The sequence below is a fragment of the Dermacentor albipictus genome, chromosome 1 (assembly GCF_038994185.2).
Source record: "Dermacentor albipictus isolate Rhodes 1998 colony chromosome 1, USDA_Dalb.pri_finalv2, whole genome shotgun sequence".
NCBI lineage: Eukaryota > Metazoa > Arthropoda > Arachnida > Ixodida > Ixodidae > Dermacentor > Dermacentor albipictus.
Genome location: NC_091821.1, coordinates 341,326,215 through 341,348,123, shown reverse-complemented (window position 1 = coordinate 341,348,123; position 21,909 = coordinate 341,326,215). Strand labels below are relative to the sequence as shown.

Below are 21,909 nucleotides of genomic sequence, written 5' to 3'. Positions count from 1 at the left end.
GGGTGTCATATTTGCATGATAACTGAAGTATGGTGTCCTATTTTGTAGCAGTTAATTTAATTTCTCTCTGTTCATATCTCTGATTGTGCCCAGTGGCTGACAATGGTGGGGCATCATCGTCCAAGCCTATGATAAAGGGTGAAAAAAAAAAGGGAAATGAATGGTTTGTTATGGTGTGTATTTCTCGGTCGTCAAGTCTAAATTGTTATATGTGGACATATGTGGACATATATGTTATATGTGTTTTGTTATATGTGTTATTGTTAATATTTGGCATGATGCACAGTGGGCGAACAAGGGAAGCAGAGCCAACATTTTGGTCGAGGTATGTACCTGTCACCCTCGTATTAATTTCAGCAAGGGGACTTGTCTTCCTTAGGGTGGCCAGTCCCCTTTTTGAAATGTTGGCTCTTGGCTAAAGCTTGCTTCTCTTATCATTCGTTTAAAGTTGATCAGTTCAATTTTCCATTTTCCTTCAACCACTTTGTCTTGTTTGAGCCCTTGGCGTGAAACTTCACTGTCTCTGCTTGGTTTCAATCGGCAGGCAACTGTCAGACAGGATGAAAAGCCACCAAACAGCGCCCACATGTGTGCCAAATGTGACTTCCAGAGCAGTGACTTGTCTGTTTTCCGGGAACACATCAAAGTGCACCGGCCACTGAACCAAGAAACATTCCAGTGCCTCGAGTGTGGTCTGTGTTATGTGGTTGAGCCCTCTTTGAGGAAGCACCTACGAGGAGTTCATCGGGTGGAGGAGACTCAAGCCAGCAACAAGCTCACGGGCACAGGTCCGAATGGGGCCACCGTCAGCGGGCTTCGTTGCTCTGTGTGTTTGGCAACTTTCGACACGGAACGAGAACTTAAAAGCCATACACGTAGTCACGGCATGGCATTCCTGAAGAAAGTGAAGGCCAAAGACGGCACTATTTGATCTGTGGTATGTATGTGTGCGTATGCGTGTTTTATGTGCCTCGAGCATGAGGATGGGTGAATAAATTACTGAAAAGCAAGTTTTTACATTTACCTTGGCTTCTTTCTCTCTCTTGTGGATTAAATTGATGTATCACACACCGTTTTGAAGTATGCCAATAATTTGGTTGCAGGACTTTTGCAAAGCCCTTGTAAGCTTTGCAACAAATTCACATAAGCTTTAAAATTATATACCAAATTTGTCCACTTCAGATGTTCTAACGGATGCACTTTACAGAACTGCAGTACCTGTCTCTGATTAAGTGGTATGAATTTTCAAACTCCGGCCTTCCATATATTTATTTTATCGTATCAATTAAGATTACTGTAAAAAATTCCAGGCCCGCAATTGAAAATTCGGCCTCCTATAGTCACTAGAATTAATCTTTCTGACAAAAACATTTAGGCGTTTTACACGTACTTGAATAGGCCGCACCAGAGTTGGGGCCCAAGCTAAAGCTACCTCTTAGCAGATGCCTTGCATCAGTCATGATAGGTGCATGGCCTACAGACACGCGACCGACAGATCTGTGTGTAGCTTGCTACGCTGTCGATTTGCGTATTTGGACCGACCGTATACTGTAAATTATTTTTTACTTGCACAGAGCCGAGCCGCCTGCTATGGCTGGGATCAGCCACTCGGCGAGTCGGATAATGGAAAATGGATAGTATCGGACGAAAAGAATCCTTGCGGAATACAGGTCCAGGGGGTGTTCTGATTGGCTGGCCTGGTGTTCGCGTCAGAAGGAGACAGGCCTCCCCAGCCAATCAGCACTTCAGCAGGATACGAAATGGACATGTCCACTAGGTGGACACTTAGTCCCCATGCCGTCCCCATCCCCATGCCGTGCAGTCGCTGCACGGCATGGGGATGAAAGCTATCGGAAGGCCGCATACCAGCTTACAGCTTTTGTTGTCGGTACTAAGCGCTGGTTGTGTGTGTGTGTGTGCGTGCGCAGAGGACACAACCAACAGCAACGTGAATAATGTTACCTTCTCTCCTCATTCGCCGTTTTCTTTCTTCTACTTTTTTGTTGTTTAGCAAATAGCATTATTTAGCGAATAGCTTTCTTTCTCCCATTTTCGCGGTTGGTGGTTAGCGGTTAGTTAGTGGCCGGATGGCGCTGGCGCGAGGTTGGAACAGCAGCGCCGACGCAAAGGGCGCCCGCGCGCGCGCTGCATGGCGCGTAGCTTGCCGAACGCAAACTCCGTTACACGCGACCGCTAAGGATGTGCTGATTGACGGCTCTGTTCTCTACGGAATCGCACAACGAAAGAACACACGCTACCTCGGTATTCTCACTGCAACGAATATCGTCGACGGTTTCCGCACAAACGTTCTTTCTCCTGGTTTCGACTGTTTTATTGTTCAGGTTATAAGTTCATTTCGTCCGCAGATTAGAACACCCGGGAATTACTGTTGCTGCTTGCGTTCCCGTCCACCGGCCCCCGTTTGCCACTTGAAAACAAAATGGAAAGAGTCCTACTGCATGGGCAAGAAAGTGCGCGGCTGTCTAGGGCGCGTGCGGTTGGCGGCGAGAAGGCGTCGTCGCATGTCGCCGGCAAGCTCGCATCCGAGAACTCGATGCCGCGAGCTAAAAGTGTGTACGCAAACGCACGCAGAGCAGCAGCAGGCCTGTGTTCGCTCTGCGCGGCCAACAAACATCTGTCACGTTCACGTGGCGCACGCTCGAGGGGGAGGAGGCCGTCGAGGCCATCCATCTTAGCCCACGACCTGGCGGTTGTCTCTGTACTTATACTTCCTCCCGGCTCGATCGCGCTGCTGCTGGTTCAAACATCGCCAAGCCGCCGCCACGCTTGCGCACTACAGAGCCTGATGCGAAAGCAACAATGCGGGAAAAGAAATAAAATAAAAATAAAGAAGCAACCTACATCTTGGGTGCGCTTAAACGGCAACGCTCGTAAGCAGGCGAGCCAGCAGAGAGATCGTGTGTGCGCGAGACAGGCGCTAACTGCATTATGCACCTGATTGGCCTCCCACCAACTTGCCGACGGGGGCAGAGAGGAGCAAGAAAGTGTGCCACGGCGGGTCTTACGTTTCGGCATATTCGATCAAATCGGGAGCGTTCGGGGTGCAGGAAGGAAACCCTGATGCGTGCAAAAGGGGAGATCATGTGCTGCAGTTCTCCCTCTGGTCATTTGGAAACTTTCTGCATGTATTGCTCGCGCCAAAAGAGATGGAATAAACGGTGCGTCCGGCTACCCGCCATAGCCATAGTTTTTCGTCAGGTCAACGAAGCTAAGCGAAATTCGGTTGGACCGACTGGTACAGTCGCGTTCAATATGTGCTCCAGCACAGTGACAGTGGTCGGAGGCGTTCCAAGACTGCACGGTGGCGTCAACATACGAAAAAGTGGTTGAGTGGAACAGTGTTTAGCTTTTCAATTTTTCCTGTATCGGTTCCGCCAGCGCAGTCTTGTGGTCCCTTCGACCACGGGCGCGCACCGTGTTGCAGCTAATATTGAAGCTTATAAGTAGCGTAGCTGGGAAGGGTGGAGGGGGGTGACATCATGCATATGACCCCCCACACCTTAGTTCGAAAATTCTGTGAACTATAGGGATACCTGGCATGTACTAAAATTAAAGATTATTTCACAAACGAATACCGTCGTTTATTACTAAGCACAATATCATGACTCCTTGTCAATTTGGTTTTGCAAAAGAAAGAAGAAAGGTCATCAGAAAGATTTCTCTTGCAAAAAGAAGCTGTTCTTGGCGCATCGGAATTAAAGCGAAAATTTTTATTGATTACGTCAAGGACTTTTGATACAATTAACCACATTACACTAGTAAAAAGAACTAGAACCTTATGAGTTTCGTGGAAATTTTCTTGATGTTATACTATACTCCTTTCTTATCGCCAACAAGGATTAGAAATAACCGACTGCAGGTATACACTCAAAGCAGCAGTGGTGGAACAGCTGCACGAATTGCGCATAACCGCGCTGAGACGGGCTCCTTGCGCCATCCTGCGCGAAAACGGCACCGAAGCGGAAAATTGCGCTGAGCCTGCGCCAAAGCAAGACTACGAGCGAATCCCTCCTTCCACCGATGCGTCGCAGCTAGCAAAACTGAACTCAAAACCAATAGCACTCTATGGTCATCATCGTAGAAGCAAGCACAGACCCGTCGGAGTCGTCAGAAGGTCCGTCATTTCCGCATTTTAAGCATGGAATGCTTTTCTCCCCCGTTGTCGGCGAATGAGTAAAAACTTGATTGAGAATTGTTAAAGTGTTCATATGACCGGACTACAAGCGCGAGCAGCAACGAGCGAAATTGCTGGAGAATACGACCCACTATATCGTAACATTCCTTAATTCTCTACAATTGCGCCCGGGAACGGAAAGGGAGCCACCCCCTTGTCCGTGACGGGTCCGGGTCCTTGTGACGGGTCCTTGTCCGGGTCCGTGACGAGGGTAAGACCTTCCTGTTGGGAGTCTAGCCACAGATTTTTTCCTTTGGTGTGGACGTACATGTACCCCCACGTGATGTGGGCGGCGTTAAAGTGTCCACCTATTATCGCCTTCCGGTAACCTGCTATGTTAAGCGTGCGTTTAAATAGTGTTCAGAATCTGTGTCTCTTGAACTTTGGACTGCTGTATACGTTTAGAATAAATATACTATTATTTGTCTTCCTTGATGGTATAATTTCAATTAGTACGTTATCAATGTCTGTGACTCGTGTATCCTGTTGTGCAACTGTATGGTGTCTTCTGACTAGGGCGGTAAGGGCCTTGTTTTCTCCTATGGCGTTGCCTATGGGTTGGTACGCTGCATGGTAGACTGGCGAGACCATCCGTTTCTAGTAGAATTATTACGTCTGGCTTGTCTTTCGTTTTTAGGTATTGATAGATTCGATTTTTTATTTCGGTAACTTCTGCAATTCCTTTGCCTGGCCATGATTATGGTGTGTCTAGTATCGACGGCTTGAGCAGTAAGGAAGACTTGGGAGTTGCCTGGACTGTTTCTATTTCCTTTGCAGGGGCTACAGCGTCCATTATTTCTTCTAACCTCATTATTCTTGCCTTTATATTCTCACGATGTTGCTGTACGGGTTGTAGTTGTGCGACTATGCTGACCATGGCCGCCTTAATTGATTCTTCCATTTGGCTCATGCGCTCTTCTTTTTCTCAACTCTGGGTTCAAATTCTTCTCGACGTTACTTTGTTATGCTTGCGGTTTTAGTTTTCTTGGGTTTGGTCCCGTTGTCCTCAATAATATTTGCAGTCTTGCGTTTAAGTTGTGGAGTATCGCGGTTTTCTTCCATGTTCATTCTCGTTCTCCATTGTGTTTGTTGTACTTTCGCTCTGTTTCGTTTTTCAACTTGGTGTTTGTGAACTTCTTCTCTTAATCTTATTCTTCTCACTTAATACTGCCATTTGTTGTTTTATTGCTGCAACGACTTGTTTTATCTGTGCCAGCTCTTCCTCTAATTTATGATTAGCTACAGCGTCCGCCTCGGCGCACTTCCTCTTGACCGCGCTTGCCCAGCTCACCGTTGGTGTTGGCGTGGTGCCTCCAGAACTCAGGGGTTCCTTGTCCTTGGACCTGGCTCTGCTCCTAGACCTGGATCTGTTCGACCTGGCTCTGGAAATCGACCTGCCTCTGCTCCTGGACCTGGATCTGCTACGCCCTTCTTTCGAAAGTTTCGAAGGGGGTGCCGGTCGACTCTTCAGGACGCTTAGGCCATGCGGCTCATCTTGCGTCGTGTAGTTTTCTTCTTCTTCGTCTCTTTCTTGTTTAATTCTTTCCCAGCGACGTTTCTTCACCAGGAAGGGGATCTTATATCTTGCCTTGAATTCTCGATCTGCTGTAGGGTGATCTATGTTCATTCATTTCATTTATTTATTCAAAGTTCTTTGTACAGAGTGAATTTGCTGGTCAATCTAAGCACGCAGTGCTTCTAAAATGACCAGGCAGTTAGTGAAACAGCATATTAAATTCGTATTACCACAATTAATACATTCTCTCGCATATATACACTGAAAACCGTCCAGTGCATGAAACAAAAAATGACAAGCATTTTGAGTTCCTGTTTTTTAATTACACAATGTTGTCAAGAAAAACATCAAAGTCAAAACAAAGTAAAAACATCAAAGCGATACATAAATACACCAGTCACTTACAGGACTACAACTCAATTCTTCAAACTGTTGAATTCAAAATTATACACAGGTATCGAAGCAAGCACATAACAAAAGTTGAAAACAAAGCCGGTAAACAATTCTATATGAGTCAACTGGCTTTACCTACTAAGTGTTTATTGAGCTTGCACACCATTTTCTGATCGCTTTATTTATTTTTCGTTTCGTGTTTATTGTACATAATTCATCACTCAATTGATTAAATACTGCAGGGACATAGTAGTTCCGGGTTCTTTTTCCATAGTGAGTGTAGACACGTAGTTTCACGCACCTCTCAGTTTGTCGCAGTGTTACGTTCTTTTTTGCTGTGTTAAGAACGGCCAGCTGCAGTGCAAGTTTTGCCAACCTGTTGCGACTGTGGAGGCAACATTCTGGGAGCGTCGCCGCACACCTCTAGCCACGGCGTGACTAAGCCGACTGTGTGTGAACAACAATACGTGCGTCCTCGACTCTCCGTCGCTGGAGCCGGGTTTGACGAAGTCGCCATTGTAACTAAACGGGCTCGGCGGACCAACTATTGTTACTGAGCCGCGGGAACGTCTACTGACACCCCTTCCCACGCGCCGACCTAGACGCCAGACAATGGGCGGCCGGCGGGCGCGCTGCAGTTCGGGGAATAAATGCCCCTACGGTGCCGGGTCGTCTCCCCTACGGTGCCTCGTCAACTCCCCTACGGTGCTTGGACGGCCGTTTCCGTCACCTGGGTATCGGGGGAGGACCGAGTGTTTAAAAACCGCTGTTGTGCGGCTGCTCAGCACACACTCTCTCAAGCAGTCATGTTAGACTGATGTACTTTCTCAAACAGTCATGTTAAACTGATATAAATACTGTAAACAAACCCACCCGCCGTGGTTGCTCAGTGGCTATGGTGTTGGGCTGCTGAGCACGAGGTCGCGGGATCGAATCCCGGCCACGGCGGCCGCATTTCGATGGGGGCGAAATGCGAAAACACTGGTGTGCTTAGATTTAGGTGCACGTTAAAGAACCCCAGGTGGTCGAAATTTCCGGAGCCCTCCACTACGGCGTGGCTCATAATCAGAAAGTGGTTTTGGCACGTAAAACCCCATAATTTAAATTAGTAAATAAACCCATATTCCTCGTTCTCGATGAGAAGCAGTCCTTCCCCTCACCAACGTCCTCAGCGTGGATAAGTTGGACGACGGCATGGGCCAGCTACCTTCTAATTCATGGCCGACTCCAATCTTGACAACGGATCACGAGCGATGGGATTGAACCCCTAATCATAACAACGACAACCCTGAATTCTTTGCTGAGGTAGTGATTCTTCAAAACTACATAATTAAATAGTTCTTTCACTGGTAGCGTACCCAGGGCGTGGTATTTTCCCCTTGTACCTGCGCTATCTAACGCTGTACCGTAGGTTATGCTCTCGACTATTTTACGAATTACAAGATTAATTTCTTGTTTTTCGTTTTCAGAGCAAGTGCTGTATAATGTAATGCCATACATAAGTAAAGATTGAGCTAGCGCCTTAAATACAGTAAGCTTTACGTTAAATGGAGCTCTGCCTCGAAGGGGATACATCATGGCAGCAGTTGATCTTAGCTTTTTACATATGTGTTTAACGTGACTATTCCAATTAAGACATTAATCGAAATGTACACCTAAATACTTTACAGTTGAATCGAGTGGCAAAGGTAGGCAATGGCATGAATTACAGTCTGATGAGTGCAAAAAAATTCTCCTATTAATTGTGATAGCTTTGTGGGGATTCTTAAAACAAATTAGCTTTGTTTTTTCTTTATTTATGAAAATATAATTTTCCTGAAACTAATCACATAATTTAACGATATCACTCTGTAGTTGTTGGAACCCTGTATTAATGTTGGCAACATCTATAGTAAACGCAGTGTCGTCTGCATACTGGAAATTTTTACAATGTAATGGTAGAAGGCTGAGGTCTGTAACATAAATGTTAAAAAGCAGGGGTCCTAACGTACTACCCTGAGGTACTCCATATTTTAGTGGCTCCAAACTGCTATATGTTTCTGCTAACCTAACACACTGAAATCTGTCAGCAAAATAACTTGAAAAAAAGTTAATGAAGTGAAAAACTTATGTAGCATAGCTGGCACTGAGCCTTGCATTCATGGTGTTCGGGAGGGTCCTCAAACCGCATCTTCGGCAAATTTTGTCGTCGGGGTTAGGACACACGTCCACTCTGTGTCCTAATCGTCTACATTGGTAGCACATGTCCAATTGTTTCTTGTATAGCGTACACCGCAACAAGACCGCACCGTATCTCACGTAGCTTGGGATATTCTATCCGTCGAACAGTACAATCACGTTTGTTGCGTTGCCCATTCTCTTGGCGGCGATTGCTGCAGGATTTCTTGGAGGTATTACTTTTCTCACGATCTCTTGTGCGCTGTCTTGCAGTCCTATGCCTCGGATCACTCCTTTGGATGTATTGTCCGGACCCTCGCTTCATATTCCCGTGTATTCGTCTTGATGCAGACGATCTTCTTGTACTTGTCGGCGGGCTCTTCTGCGGCAGCACTGATCACTATTATGTTCTGTTGATAGTTCATACATATCGTGTCTTGCTCTTGAGCCTCTTCGGATAAGCTGGCCGCCTTGACGATGCTTTGGACAATGTGGGTGCTCTTGTCGTCGGAGACTCGAAAACCCCTCTTGGCCTTACTATTATCTTGTGTTCCTCCTTGGGTAGATACGGCATTCTGCCGGGAGAAGTGCGGAAGACATGGTCTGCCCGAACTAGCACCAGACCGTCGTCGTCGTCAGCACTCCGAAACGAACGAACGCGGACCGCTACGCCAAAATGCGGCAAATTCACATCCAAGGGAAACCGCACGAAGTCAACGCGTACGCGACGGCATCCGATAATACAACCGAGGGAGTGATTCGAGGCATCCCCGTTGAGGACGGACCCCGAGCGCTGGACGAGAACATCGTAAATCCGAGAAGCCCAGTTGCGGGCGCATTACGAAGTCCAAAAGGCATGACGTTAAATTCGTACAAGCCGTCGGGCGTTACAAAAGCTGTCTTCGGCCGATCGTCGTCTGCCATGGGTACCTGTCCTGAGCGTAGATCGAGAGAATTCTGCTCCTTGTAGGCTGCCAATGGCGTCGTCAATTCGTGGTAGCGGGTAAATGTCCTTGCGAGTAATCTTGTTGAGACGCCGAAAGTCCACACAGAACCGTACAGAACCGTCTTTTTTCTCAACAAGGACGGCAGGTGATGCGCATTGACTGTTAGAAGGTTGAATCACGTCGCATTGAAGCATGTCGTCGGCTTTTACGTTAATTACACGGCGTTCGGTGGGAGACAAGCTATACGGGCGTTGACGCGGTGGCGGTTGGGAGCCAGTGTCGATGCGATGCGTAACAGTGGACGTCCGGCCCAGGGAAGGTTACCCGACGTCGAAAGAACGAAATTCTTCTAACAGGCACAGAAGCTGGGAACGTTGGACCGGCGTAAGGTTATCAGCAATGGAGGAACCAAATACATCGCACGGTAACGGAGCAGACGTACAAATAGCACTGAACGTGCTGTAAGTTGCGCACTGTGTGTCATCAGGCCCGTCCACAGCGCAGCTTCAATGGCTTCCACGTTGCCAAGACATTCCCCTCGCAACAGCATCACAGTGCATGGAGACGGGTTGCTAACAAAGACAACGCTGGACCCCTCAGTGACTTCTACGGTCCCAAAAGGTAGCAGCAGACCTCTTCGGGTGCAAAAGTGGTCGTACGGAGAAATACAGCGGTGTCGGACAGGCTGCTGCAATGGACGAACACAACCGTTGACGAGTTCGGGGGGACTGTGGTGTCGTCTTTGACGAGTGGCTTGTTCGAAGTCGAAGGACTGTCGGCCAGCGTCAAGTCTGAGAACGGCGATAGTTCTATTATGTAATTGCGCAATAAATCACGGCATTGTGGCGGGAGAGAAAATCTCAGCTTAAGATGAGGTCATGCGAGCATGAGGAAATTATGATGAAATCGACGGCGCATAGAACGAGCGTTGCACGACGCTATGGGGGGAATACGATGGGCGCTGGCTGCGCGGAGGGATAGTCCAGAAAGTGGCGTCATCACTTTTCGAAGCAAATGGCTTCTTTAGTTGAGAAACTAGGCGAATTAACTACATGCGTACGCACATACATACAATACACAGCCATACTAACTACGACCGTCGAATGATGCGATACTTCCACAGGCCTTAAACTCCGTAACACACTGAAATTATGTGCTATTATTGTTTTATTTCAAGAATTTTATTTTAATACTAATATTATGTATATGCTGTGCGGGATATGTTGTTTGTGCTGCCGTTGCGTTGTAAACGAGGCTCAAGCCGGAGATGGCTTTCCTGCTTGCATCCCCTAGCATCAACCTTGTCTTTGTCGTTCTCTCTTGATGCTGAAATAAAGTGACCATCCGCCTGCACCGCCCCCTTCCCCCCTGCCTTAATCAAGTGCTAGCACGCCCCCCGCCTCCCCCCCCCCCCCGCCTCGCACCCCCCCCGCCCCCCACCGAGAAACATTATTGGCTACGCCACTGGCCACGTGCCCTCCTGAGAACGCTGAGTTCTCCCACGGAATATCTCAGATGCTCTAAGAAACAGTTACAGTATACACGATAAGGAAAAGTTTACTTCTGCGAAATGATAACGTTGCGATCCTCGTTTTTATGCTTTCTATGTACTCTAGGCAAATTGTCAAAGTTCACTCTATTTCCATGCACTCTATGCAAATCAAAGATCCTGGGAACTTGGACTAACGTACAGCTCATCGTCCCAGAGAGCCATCCGAGTTCCTCTACAGTACGTGAAAGTGAACGAGATGAGTTCCTGACTGACACTCTTACATTGTTCCTCTCATGCCTTCCTCGCGTGTAGAGTATAACAAGCTGTACAGAATCTACTTAACCTCCCCGCATTTTCTTCATTTTTTTCCTCTCTCTCTGTCCTCTATGCCCTTTGCTTGAAGAAAACATCCACGGCGAAGTGTTATATCGTTGACGTGCCGTATGTCAGAGTCACCGCAAATCCATCTATCTTTGGCCGGGTAAATATTACAGCCACTGCAAAGGCGATTTTCCCTGTCAGGTATCAAATTTCTCGGCAAATTTACCCGCCTGTGTGAATGCGCCACGTAATAAGCGTCAAGGAGACGCGCCATTTCAGGGAGCACGAAAAGAAGAAGCAGAAGTAGAGAGGACCACACGCTTCGTCAGATCGCCGCCGAGGGCCATGGGGAAGGTATTCTCGCGTTACCTCAGCACGGGAAGCGACAGCGTTGTCCTGTCGAACCTCACTCGCTCGCCTAGCTTCGTGGCCATCGAGCGAGCGAGCGACGGAAACCGCTCCGACATCAATGGCGGCGCCGAAACGCTCCCGCACAAGGGCGACGCGCTCGGTGCCTCGCCCTCAGCGGCGCCGTCACAGCTCGGAGGAACCCAGGGAGCGGACGCCGCTGGCATCCGTGAGTAGCCGTGCGCGCACGTATGCGATCTCGGCAGTAGTGGGTTTGCTTAACCTGTGCAGTGCTGTTGAGGTGTCCTCTCGGCGAGAGAGGGTTACGGTGCGGCACGTTTCTCTCCAATTTCCTTTCTTTAAAAGTCGCATACTACTAAAAGTTACATACTACTACTACTCTATACTCACCTAAAGTCTAAGAATCCAACACAAGCACCACCCACAATACCGCATTACGCCTGCCCTGTGTGCATTCGCGTTTCACAACACAGCTCCTGAGAGACGCCGGTATTGGAAAAAAAGTGCGCCTAAGCAGTGACGTCACCGTATTTGAGCGAACGTGATTGGTTGGCGCGTCTATAAAAATTTCTCCCCTATTTGAACGACTATTTGTCACTGCATTCTTAAGTTGTCGCAGACAACATACAGTGTCAATATCTACCGCATTGTCGAATTAGAGTAGGCGAGATGATAAATTTGTCAGTAGGCCAAATCTAGGAAGTTATTAGGCAGTGCACAGAGTGGCTACTCCGATCAAGTCGGACGTCAGAAGAGAGAGAGACAGAGAGGGAAAGAAAAGGGTGGGGTGGTGCGGGGGCACAGCCATTGTCGCAAGCTATTGTTCAAGCAAAGAGATGCGGTCGAGGAACGACTCGAGCACTGTCTGTCGAGTTCGACATGCATTCCATGCGATGTACTCCTTCGCGGTTGCGTTAGTTCGCCTCCTGCTCGTACGATCACGTTCCACTGGGTTAGCCACCCTATAACTGGGTCCAACCGACCAACCTGCCCACCGTGGCGGGAGGCCGCTGCCTCACGAAAAGTACGCGCGGGTGCTCGAATGCGTCACTTCAAGGCTGTTCCGATGCATCTCCACAGAAAGGTTATTCCAAGTTGAGCAAGTATTTCACAGAGATGGCACACCTCCGAGTTTAGCTGTTGTAGCGTTGACGCGTACAGATAAACTCGCCAGGTGCGCGCGTATTCTGGTAAATATCGCAAGCAACGCAGTGGTGGCGAGGCGTGTGATCCACACTGCACAACAGGGTTGGGCATCGACAAAAAGTTTAGCCCAAGTAATCGGGTACTTTATTCGGTTAATTAATCAATTCAACATATTTATGTTTATGTATGTTAGCTAGAGGTAAGCAAAATAGCGTCAGGCACCCGGAACCTCTTCAGGCAACGCCTTTAGTCTTGGCAACTCCTTTAACCTTGGCAACTTTAGTCTCTGTGCCCTTGGAAATTTTTGTGGATGTCCCAATAAACTATCTTATTTTACTCTATTATCTGTATGCAGGTAAACTGCAGAAATAGCGAGCCATGCTATTTGAATTTGCAATTGTCTGTCAGTGACACTTTGAATGAATGGATATATCAAACATACCAAATATCAAGTTCACTCGGACACACTCGAAGGTTGAGATGCGAACGCAAACTATGAAGTTTCGCAAAAGGACACCAAACGAAAAGTCCTGTCTATGTCTAAACAAGTATATGCTTACGCATTATTACATATATATATATATATATATGCTTCCGCATTATTACCTAGTTCTCTTACCACGGGAAGAGGCTTCATGTGGCATAAAAAACGCCAGAGCGAAATAGGGGTGACGTCAAAATGTCGCTGTGACGTCACCTATTTTCATGGAGCTTTCTCGGGCCTAGTTTATCTTTTCATTGGTAATTATGGGGCTGCATTGTGTGCTAAAACGACTGTTTCGAGTACTTTTACTGCGCCACAACGACCCAAATATGAGCATATAATTTGAAATGCATGACGTTACACTAGCGTGCTGTCGCAAATTTCAAGGCCCGGAATTGAAAAAACAAGGAACTTTGGCTTTCACTTTTCTTCTAGTTATCAACCTAATGCCGCGAAAATAGCGGGAACAGTGTTTTGAAAGCATTCTTTATCAGCTTAAACTTATTTAGCGGTTATCGTTAGCCTCCTTTTAACAAACGCTAGTGACAGAGTTCCTTTGCCCATCATTCATTTTTATTTGAGCATACTATCAGTCCCACACTGGACCTGGATAGTAGTGGTGAACAGAACTAAAAAAAATCAATAAATTGCTCCGTATATAACATTTATACAATAGCACTTCGGGAAATTAATAAAAAAGTAAATAAAGCATTGTCGCTTCATTATAGTAAAGCTATACAACAGGGAAATACAGTGCCATACAACAAGAACACAATAGAACGACAATAATAGCCAGCTTCTCAAAATAGCGTCCCCATGGCGTTGGATTTTCCCTCCGCTGGCTGGAAGCACAACACACGTGGGTGGTTTTTGTCCTGAAAAAATCACAGGAGCCGCATTAGTCTGAACATTGGAGCTGAATCATTCAGCTGATCAGCTGAGCCAATTGATCAGCTGATCAGCTGAGTCAATCAGTCAGCTTAGTCATTCTCTTCCTCTGACGTTGAGCAAGTTAAGCAGATGCGTTGACACCCACCCTTCCCTTATTTCGCTCGTTACCTCAAGCGTATAAACGTGGTTGAAGCATTAAATCGGTTGATGGGAAGGTTCATCGATCAATCAGCCAGTCCTACTGCTTCGTATTTCGCAGCCGCGACGAAACAAGAACCGGATGCGGCGCGGAAGGATTCGTGCGCTCAACCCGTCAAGTACGTGCCGTCCAACGATGCGTCTCTGAAGCACCTCACTGACAGTGGTAAGCAGAAGCCGTCGAACACTGGCTTGCACATTTGTTCGGCAAAATCCTTATATTACGGACGTTCGAATAGTTAAATGTCAGAATCGACTACAAAGCATATATATATATATATATATATATATATATATATATATATATATATATATATATATATATATATATATATATATATATATATATGTGTGTGTGTGTGTGTGTGCGTGTGTATGCTGTTTGTGATTTTTGTTTGTCGCGCCCATCCTCTTCTAGCATGTATACTAAGTTTTGTTTACCGTTGTATAAATAAGTTAACCATTGTATAATATGGACCATAGCGTATATTGATGCATTTGCCCCCCCCCCCCCCTCCCCTTATGTAGTACACTGAAAGGGGTCTTCAAGGGAACATAAATGGTGATGATGATGAGTTATCTGGTGCAATATTACAGTGACAGTAACGATATTGAAACAGGGGAACAGCACGTCATCAGATGTACGCAGAGTGTTGTGTCCGTTGTTACCCACTGGAGTGCCAAAAAAAAAATTGAATTATGGGGTTTTACGTGCCAAAACCACTTTCTGATTTTGAGGCACGCCGTAGTGGAGGACTCCGGAAATTTAGACCACCTGGGGTTCTTTAACGTGCACCTAAATCTAAGTACACGGGTGTTTTCGCATTTCGCCCCCATCGAAATGCGACCGCCGCGGCCGGGATTCGGTACCGCGACCTCGTGCTCAGCAGCCCAACACCACAGCCACTGAGCAACCACGGCGGGTCCTGGAGTGCCAACCACGGAAACATGTAATATGTGTCTGTCTTGAGCGGCACAAATATAACTCCCGTTGCAGGACATCGTCCCTTCCCCAATCCTCCGAAAATACTTTTTTTCTTCAGTGAATCAATCAAGTGTCCCTCCCGTCAGCCTTTTCATGTAGTCGCAGTTGACCTATCTAGGATTGTCCGTGCGAGCCTTTGTGGCAACAGGAGGAAATGCCCTCTTCAATGGAAGGGTGGACGATTTCGCGCCGCCCATGTGCTGTCCCTCTTTCCAGTCACTGAGTCGAAAGACGGTGCATACGAAAGGAATGCACAGGTTTGTCTTGGCTGATTCTTTTTGTTTGATGACTTAACGCGCATACAAGCCTTATTGTTGTACAGGCACACGTATGCACCCGTGAGCAAAAGTGTACGGACCACAGACTCACCGATAAAGCTAAATGCTTTGTAATTCAGACGCACAAACCGAAATTGACGAGTGCACTGGAAGGCTCGTAATGCCAGGTTTGGACTACAGTCCTCTATTTCAAGTTCCATTCCTAGGCGGAGAACAAAACCGGCTTTATCACGTAACCTCTGGACCGTATACTTTTGTTCAAGGGAGCACAAAACTGCCAAGCAGCAATCTCCTCTTTATCGTTGCGTTGTGGTTCGGCCGCTCGCGCAGACCAGAGGGTGCCGCTGCCTTCGAGCGGGTTTCGGCAGTCGCCGGCGGCCTCGGGACAACTGTTTGGCGCCCCCCTCAGGTCGGGCGCAGGGGGCGGCGGGGTCGCCGACCAGCTTCAGCTGTCCACCACGGAAGCTGTAAGCCTGTCTTCTACGGTGCCCCTGCGCCACTACAGCGAGACCAAAGCCAGCAACCTGGCCGCGCGGTTGAGGCCCGTCTACAAGAGGGAAAAAATTGCTCGACCGACACGCATGCGGTACGCCTGCACGTCTCGAAGGGGGCGGGCGCGACAATCAATCAATCAATCAATCAATCAATCAATCAATCAATCAATCAATCAATCAATCAATCAATCAATCAATCAATCAATCAATCAATCAATCAATCAATCCCTAGTGTTGGCAATTTATTTTTGCACAACAATTGCAGGGACAATCGCAGAAGCTAGTGGAAACCCGTCAACGAAACATGATTATTCGCAGCAGCATTGCAACATAACATAGTTCATAGAAACTGTACAACGCGTTTAACAACGGCCATTTGCACAGAAGAATACGAATGCATAGAAGTCACTTCAGTAGAGTACAGGAGAAAGTTATCAATAATGTCGCAATGTTATGACGTCATTATTGTTTCCTGCTTGTTGCTCTTCTCACATGTCTTTACATATGTATTATTAACCGAAGGTCCCATTGTAGTCTTTGACGTTTGGACCTTCGTCCGTATATTACTTGTAACGCATTGACTGTATAGCAACGAAAAATAAACTGAAACTGAAAGACAATTACCTCCTCCCCCCCCCCAAAAGAGAATGAATAAAAACAAAAAAAACAAAAAAAGAGTAATTCATATGTAGCATAGGATATAAGTGTGTAATTAAATAACAAATTGTACATTTTCAGGCTAGTTTATAAAAATAATATTGTTTGATCGAAAACACGAAGTTTCTGGCCGTCTTCACTTTGAGCGGCACAGTAATCCAAAATTTTCGCGCCAGAAAGCTGAATGATTGACTCGCCATAAGTAGGACCAGCGACTCATTGGATTTTTTCGACAATGTTAAGGGACGCTAAAGCGGAACGCTAAGTAAGCCAGATTCGCAAATTACTCTTCTGATACCAAAAACATCAAACTTAGTGCCCGCAGACAGTAACTCAGAAGAGAAGCAACAAGGAAGGATGGATGGCCACGCCACCTTCTAGTTCTTGCAATAGCATGCCCTTGATGTCATTGATTTGTACAGCGTGAGTTTAGGACTAAATAACATTTTGTTGCTAAAGAAAAGTTCGCATTGCATAGTCAAGAAACCAACGACTAAACCTGGCGGGTTTTGACCTTCGACGCGCAGGAATGGCCCAAACACGCGAAAATACATTGAAAACTGCGACGTAAGGCCGTCTTGTCGGCTACGTGTTTTTTCAGGCAAAGTACAACAAGGAACACTGGAATTTATTATGAGCTCTTTCCTGCCATCCGATCATCACTAGACGGTCATCCGAGGGTCTGCCGCAGCCGTCTCTGAGAACCGGCAGTCCTTCGATACTCATTAGATTCTATGCTAAATGGCTGTGTTGGCGGACATTGTGGTATTTAAGGGTCCGCTGTTCCAAACACTCCAAGGTATTTGCTGCATTTGTCCGCTGTGCATCATCGGCACGAAATGCGCGATTACACAGTTTTTCCCGTGTTAATGAAGCACCAAAACAGAACTGATAACTGCATAGGGGAGCTGATGAAACATCGTCTTGCGGAACACAGCGCGAAGGGAGCCGAGTGAGGTGACTATATGAATGAGCGAGCGAGCGAGCGAGCGAGAGAGAGTGGGCAAGCACGTCAATGTATATATAACGTGAACTGCGTTACTCTGTTCGGACGCAAAGACGACAACCAGACGCACAAGCGCGTCGTATGCCTGCATGGTCTTTCTTCGTCTTTCTTGTGCCCTCGTCTTATACTGGTGTCATACGGCACGCTTTCGATCGCGATCGAGCCCGATCGGGATCGAATTTCTTGGTCCCGATTGGCTCCTTTGCGCGAGTGGCATGCGGAAGGGAAGCCAATCGCGGTCGAGAATTTCGATCTGCATCAGGCTCAATCGCGATCGAAAGCGGCCGTGCCACACCGGTATTAGTTGCCCATTCCGAGCCTTATTTATACTAAACCAACGCTGGCTGTTCTTCACTGTGTCACAGCAGATGGCCCTCGTATGCCGTGTGCGTGGCGCTGGTGGGCTTGACGGTGAGCGTCCTGGTGCTCGTGGTGATCATCACGGCGATGTGGCGGCGCCCTGGATTAAAGACCCAAACCGCCGGCCTGGTGGCATCGGCGCCCACCATCTCCACGGAGGCCCGGCGTCCGCGAGTCGACGCCGGTGTCCTGAGCGTCCAGAAGACGCGACCGAGCGGCGGCGTCACGGGCTTCGTGGTTTCTCCGTCGCCTCGCACGGGAAGCGCGAGGCCGTCGCGTTTGATCGATTGAGTTCGCTCTACAAACTGGAGACTGTCTTGGAATTTAGCGCGTTAACGGGATCAAAGTGGAAAACATTTGATGGGGGTATATACGTTCCGCGGAATCGGTCGTCACGGCCAATAAAAAAAGACGCCTTGCAGAGGCTTGCGAAAAAACTGGCTGTGGCTTAGCTAAGGTTAAGCCCAGGATGCGAAGCATACTAGCCTTTATTTTAACGCGACAGCGTTAAGGAGCTCGTGTCGCAGAAAAGCCGGTGTCGTCGGCGTCGGCTCAGGCGTGCGGCGCTTGCTCAGGCGCACATTTCGTTGTCGCGCCGAACGCTGCGTTGCTCGACGCTCACCGCGTCCGATGTGGGGCGCGTAGTCGCTGCGCCGTAGCAAAGCCACCTAGAAACAGTCTCTGTAGCACGCCGCAACCTTCGCTTCTCATTCCAACGAGCAGCTCTGTCTCCATGAGGCATCTCACCTCGTGAGTGTCTAGCAGAGGTAAGCGCAGCTGCTTATATACCGCCGCGACGCCGCGAGCGACGGCGCGAGTTGGAGCCCCGTTTCTCCTCTGTCGTGACGTCACGGTGCCACGTGGTCAGCCTTGAAGGCGACGCCGCGAGCGACGCCGCGAGTTGGAGCCCCGTTTCTCCTCTGTCGTGACGTCACGGTGTCACGTGGTAATGAAGGCGACACCGCCGCGCCTGAGGAGCTGGGTTGAGCTCTAGTAATATGCTTCGCATAAAAGATTTATTCATAGCAGACAGCCATTCGAAAGCGCGTTTCAGCGCGTCATGCGCGTTTCAGCGCGTCATGCGCGTTCCCGCTCGCAGCTGCCAGCGACTGCGACTCAAAGCGTGCTAGGTTCATGTGTGCTATTTAAACTATTTTCTTTCCTTCTCGCTTCGCGCGATGTATTATGTACAAACTTTGTGCTCGTATAGGTGCAATAAACGTGGATAACAAAACTCGTACTCGAAACTATTATATGTGGCCGTAGGACGAACGTAGAGTCGACACTGTTTGAATACCTCGCCTCTCTTGTACGCCTGTGGATTTGCTTTCTCACTGTCTACCTGTTCTTAGAAGCGGGGCACGGCGACCGGAGTACTCGAAGAATGCTGATTCTTTGGGGTCGAACAACAGCATTTTTGAACAGAACGGCTGCAATGAGCCGCGTCACGCTGCGTTTTTGATCCTATCGTTCCACTTCGAGATTCGTAAAAGGCGCCGGGCTTTTGAGCTCGTGTTAGCTTCCTCGAAATCAGATGGCGACACGGGCAGCGAAGCTGCTCCTTTATACTATGCGCTCTTCTCGCAGACGCTCATCCGAAAGCTTTCCTTTAAGACACAGTGACGTCGTGCAGGAGATGCATATGATTTGACAATGAGATACCTCCGAAGGCAAAATTAGATAATGATGAAGGATGAACACTTCAGAGATTCGGAGTGTGCGAGTGAATCACATCCAGAGTTAGTGGTTTCTCATTTGCCTCACCATATGCGGTATATATGCACAGCGTATGGTGGACTTAGGTTTCAATGGGGGCAAGAAAAATCGCCCTGCCGTACACTTCAAACATGTGTCTGGTAAATATGAAAAGTTTTCCTCATTCAAGAGGCAATAAATATAGTTAGTATATATTAATATATCGACGTTACTAATTTACTAGCAACGTTAATCTGTAGAGCGTTCGTCAGCGCATGAAGCGTCGTCTACATTGCGAATACATTTTCACTAGCCAAGCAATATAAGAGCTGGCTTTCTCTTGTCAGCAATGATGAGACAGTATATATATATATATAGAACACACGCACGAAAACGCTTAAGCACCGTTGTTCGGTGCACATAGAGAGCTCTAGGTGGGGAAGAGGACTACGAAGCACTTCAGCATACGGCGTCCTTAATGACCCACTGTGTTCTTTCGGGAAGTTAAAATTTCATAATTCGATTCAGTTTCACTCGGGAGTTCGTTGGAGAAACTTGCCTAGTAACTTGACACATCGCGTTTAATTCGCCTATTTCGTCGCCGCGTATCACTTGAACATCTTTAATCTAGCCTTGATAATAGTAATCGTTGCAACTCTTGAATGTCGTTTTTGGGCAAAATGCAAGAACGCCGATATACTTAGAATTAGGTTCACGTTAAAGAATCCCAGCTGATCTAAATTAATATATAGCTCCTCACTCTCGTAGCTCACTCGCAGCGTTACGACGTTCAACCACACAATTTTGATTTAACTATTCTCCAGCTATATACATATGGATTACGGGATTAAGATTAGGCTTGTGGGATCGAACGTTGGATTTATTTGCGCGCTAGTCTGATCTAGTAGGCGATACAACTGATGACAACGCTTTGCGCCAATGTGCGTAGACCACTATACATGGGTCTGAAGGGGAAGTTGAGGCCACTGACCAAGCCAAGCGTTTGGCAGGCATTCTCAGATCATGAACAGCAGGTTGCCATTATCCCTCAAGAGGAAAGTGTATAATAGCTGTGTCTTACCAGTACTCACCTATGGGGCAGAAACCTGGAGGCTTACGAAAAGGGTTCTACTCAAATTGAGGACGACGCAACGAGCTATGTAAAGAAGAATGATAGGTGTAACGTTAAGGGATAAGAAAAGAGCAGATTGGGTGAGGGAACAAACGCGAGTTAATGACATCTTAGTTGAAATCAAGAAAAAGAAATGGGCATGGGCAGGACATGTAATGAGGAGGGAAGCTAACCGATGGTCATTAAGGGTTACGGACTGGATTCCAAGGGAAGGGAAGCGTAGCAGGGGGCGGCAGAAAGTTAGATGGGCGGATGTGATTAAGAAGTTTGCAGGGACGGCATGGCCACAATTAGTACATGACTGGGGTTGTTGGAGAAATATGGGAGAGGCCTTTGCCCTGCAGTGGGCGTGACCAGGCTGATGATGATGATGATGATGACCAAGCCAAGGTGAAATAAGGCACACGGTGGCGCTCTGAAACGCTTCTGCGTGCTTTTTTTCACCTTGGCTTCGTCAGTGACAGCAACTACTTCATCACGTTACCTGACCAGACGAACTTTCGTCGAGCTCTCGACTACATATGTACAGGTCTGCGCGAATTCGTGTTGTTACAGCGCCACAAAGCTAATGGTCCAAGTAATCTGGCGTGAGCGAACATGGCGTGTGCCGCGCACGGGGCAATGCCTTGATTGATTTTGTTTTCTTTTCGTTACCCAGAAGCGCTGCGTTTGCGATTTATTTATCTTATTGTTGTACTAACAGAGAGAAAAATAAGGAAGAGAGAGAGAGAGAGAGAGAGTTCCAGGCTACCGGGGCTTTATCGCGCGGCCAACAACTGATAATGTGCACTTTTTTGAAATTGAACTGCGTAGCTTGACATCACAAAACGTTCTGACGGAAATGCAGAATGCCCAGAGTACGCCTGCCTCTTCTCTTATGCATCCACATGTGCTTATCTTCGCGTAACTTCTTTCTGCAACTCGCAAGATTCGTCGCTGCCCATGTTCAAGGAGCTCGGCAAAACACCTGCTCACCGCCTTCGGCGCTTCAGTAATCCATGACTTTTCTTCGTTGCGGTGGCGTCGGGGAGCGTTCTGGTATGTTACTCAATAAGAATGATGGGCTTATGTTGAATGTTTCAGCGAAACACGTCATCGCGCTGACCAGCACAGCTGCTCTGAACACAAGGTCACCAGCGCAAACTCGTCCAGACGACTGGCCGTTTAAGAACAATACTGCATTTAATTATGCA

General features: G+C 47.6%; 2 protein-coding genes across 5 annotated transcripts in view; both read left to right on the top strand.

Annotated features, from left to right (window-relative positions):
* The window catches only part of LOC135906523 (zinc finger protein 532-like), a 31,313-nt gene extending 30,290 nt beyond the window's left edge, over positions 1-1,023 (top strand). For 2 of the 3 annotated variants that reach the window (XM_065437996.1, XM_065438135.1), the window contains 2 exons: positions 287-325; positions 545-1,023. In XM_065437996.1, coding sequence (XP_065294068.1) covers positions 287-325; positions 545-931 — 426 coding nt within the window. In that variant the 3' untranslated portion in view covers positions 932-1,023. The remainder of the gene's footprint in view (positions 1-286; positions 326-544) is intronic. The other variant, XM_065438056.1, reaches the window with a different exon arrangement.
* Positions 1,024-11,305: 10,282 nt separating this feature from the next.
* Positions 11,306-19,113, top strand: LOC135904743 (uncharacterized). 2 transcript variants are annotated; one of them, XM_065436600.1, is made up of 4 exons: positions 11,306-11,598; positions 14,171-14,275; positions 15,703-15,958; positions 17,898-19,113. In XM_065436600.1, the coding sequence occupies exons 1-4, from the start codon at positions 11,367-11,369 to the stop codon at positions 18,178-18,180; spliced, it is 876 nt and encodes a 291-aa protein (XP_065292672.1). In that variant the 5' UTR covers positions 11,306-11,366; the 3' UTR covers positions 18,181-19,113. The 2 variants fall into 2 exon arrangements, with proteins under 2 accessions (XP_065292672.1, XP_065292091.1); XM_065436019.1 differs by having other exon boundaries at positions 17,895-19,113.
* Positions 19,114-21,909: the final 2,796 nt, after the last annotated feature.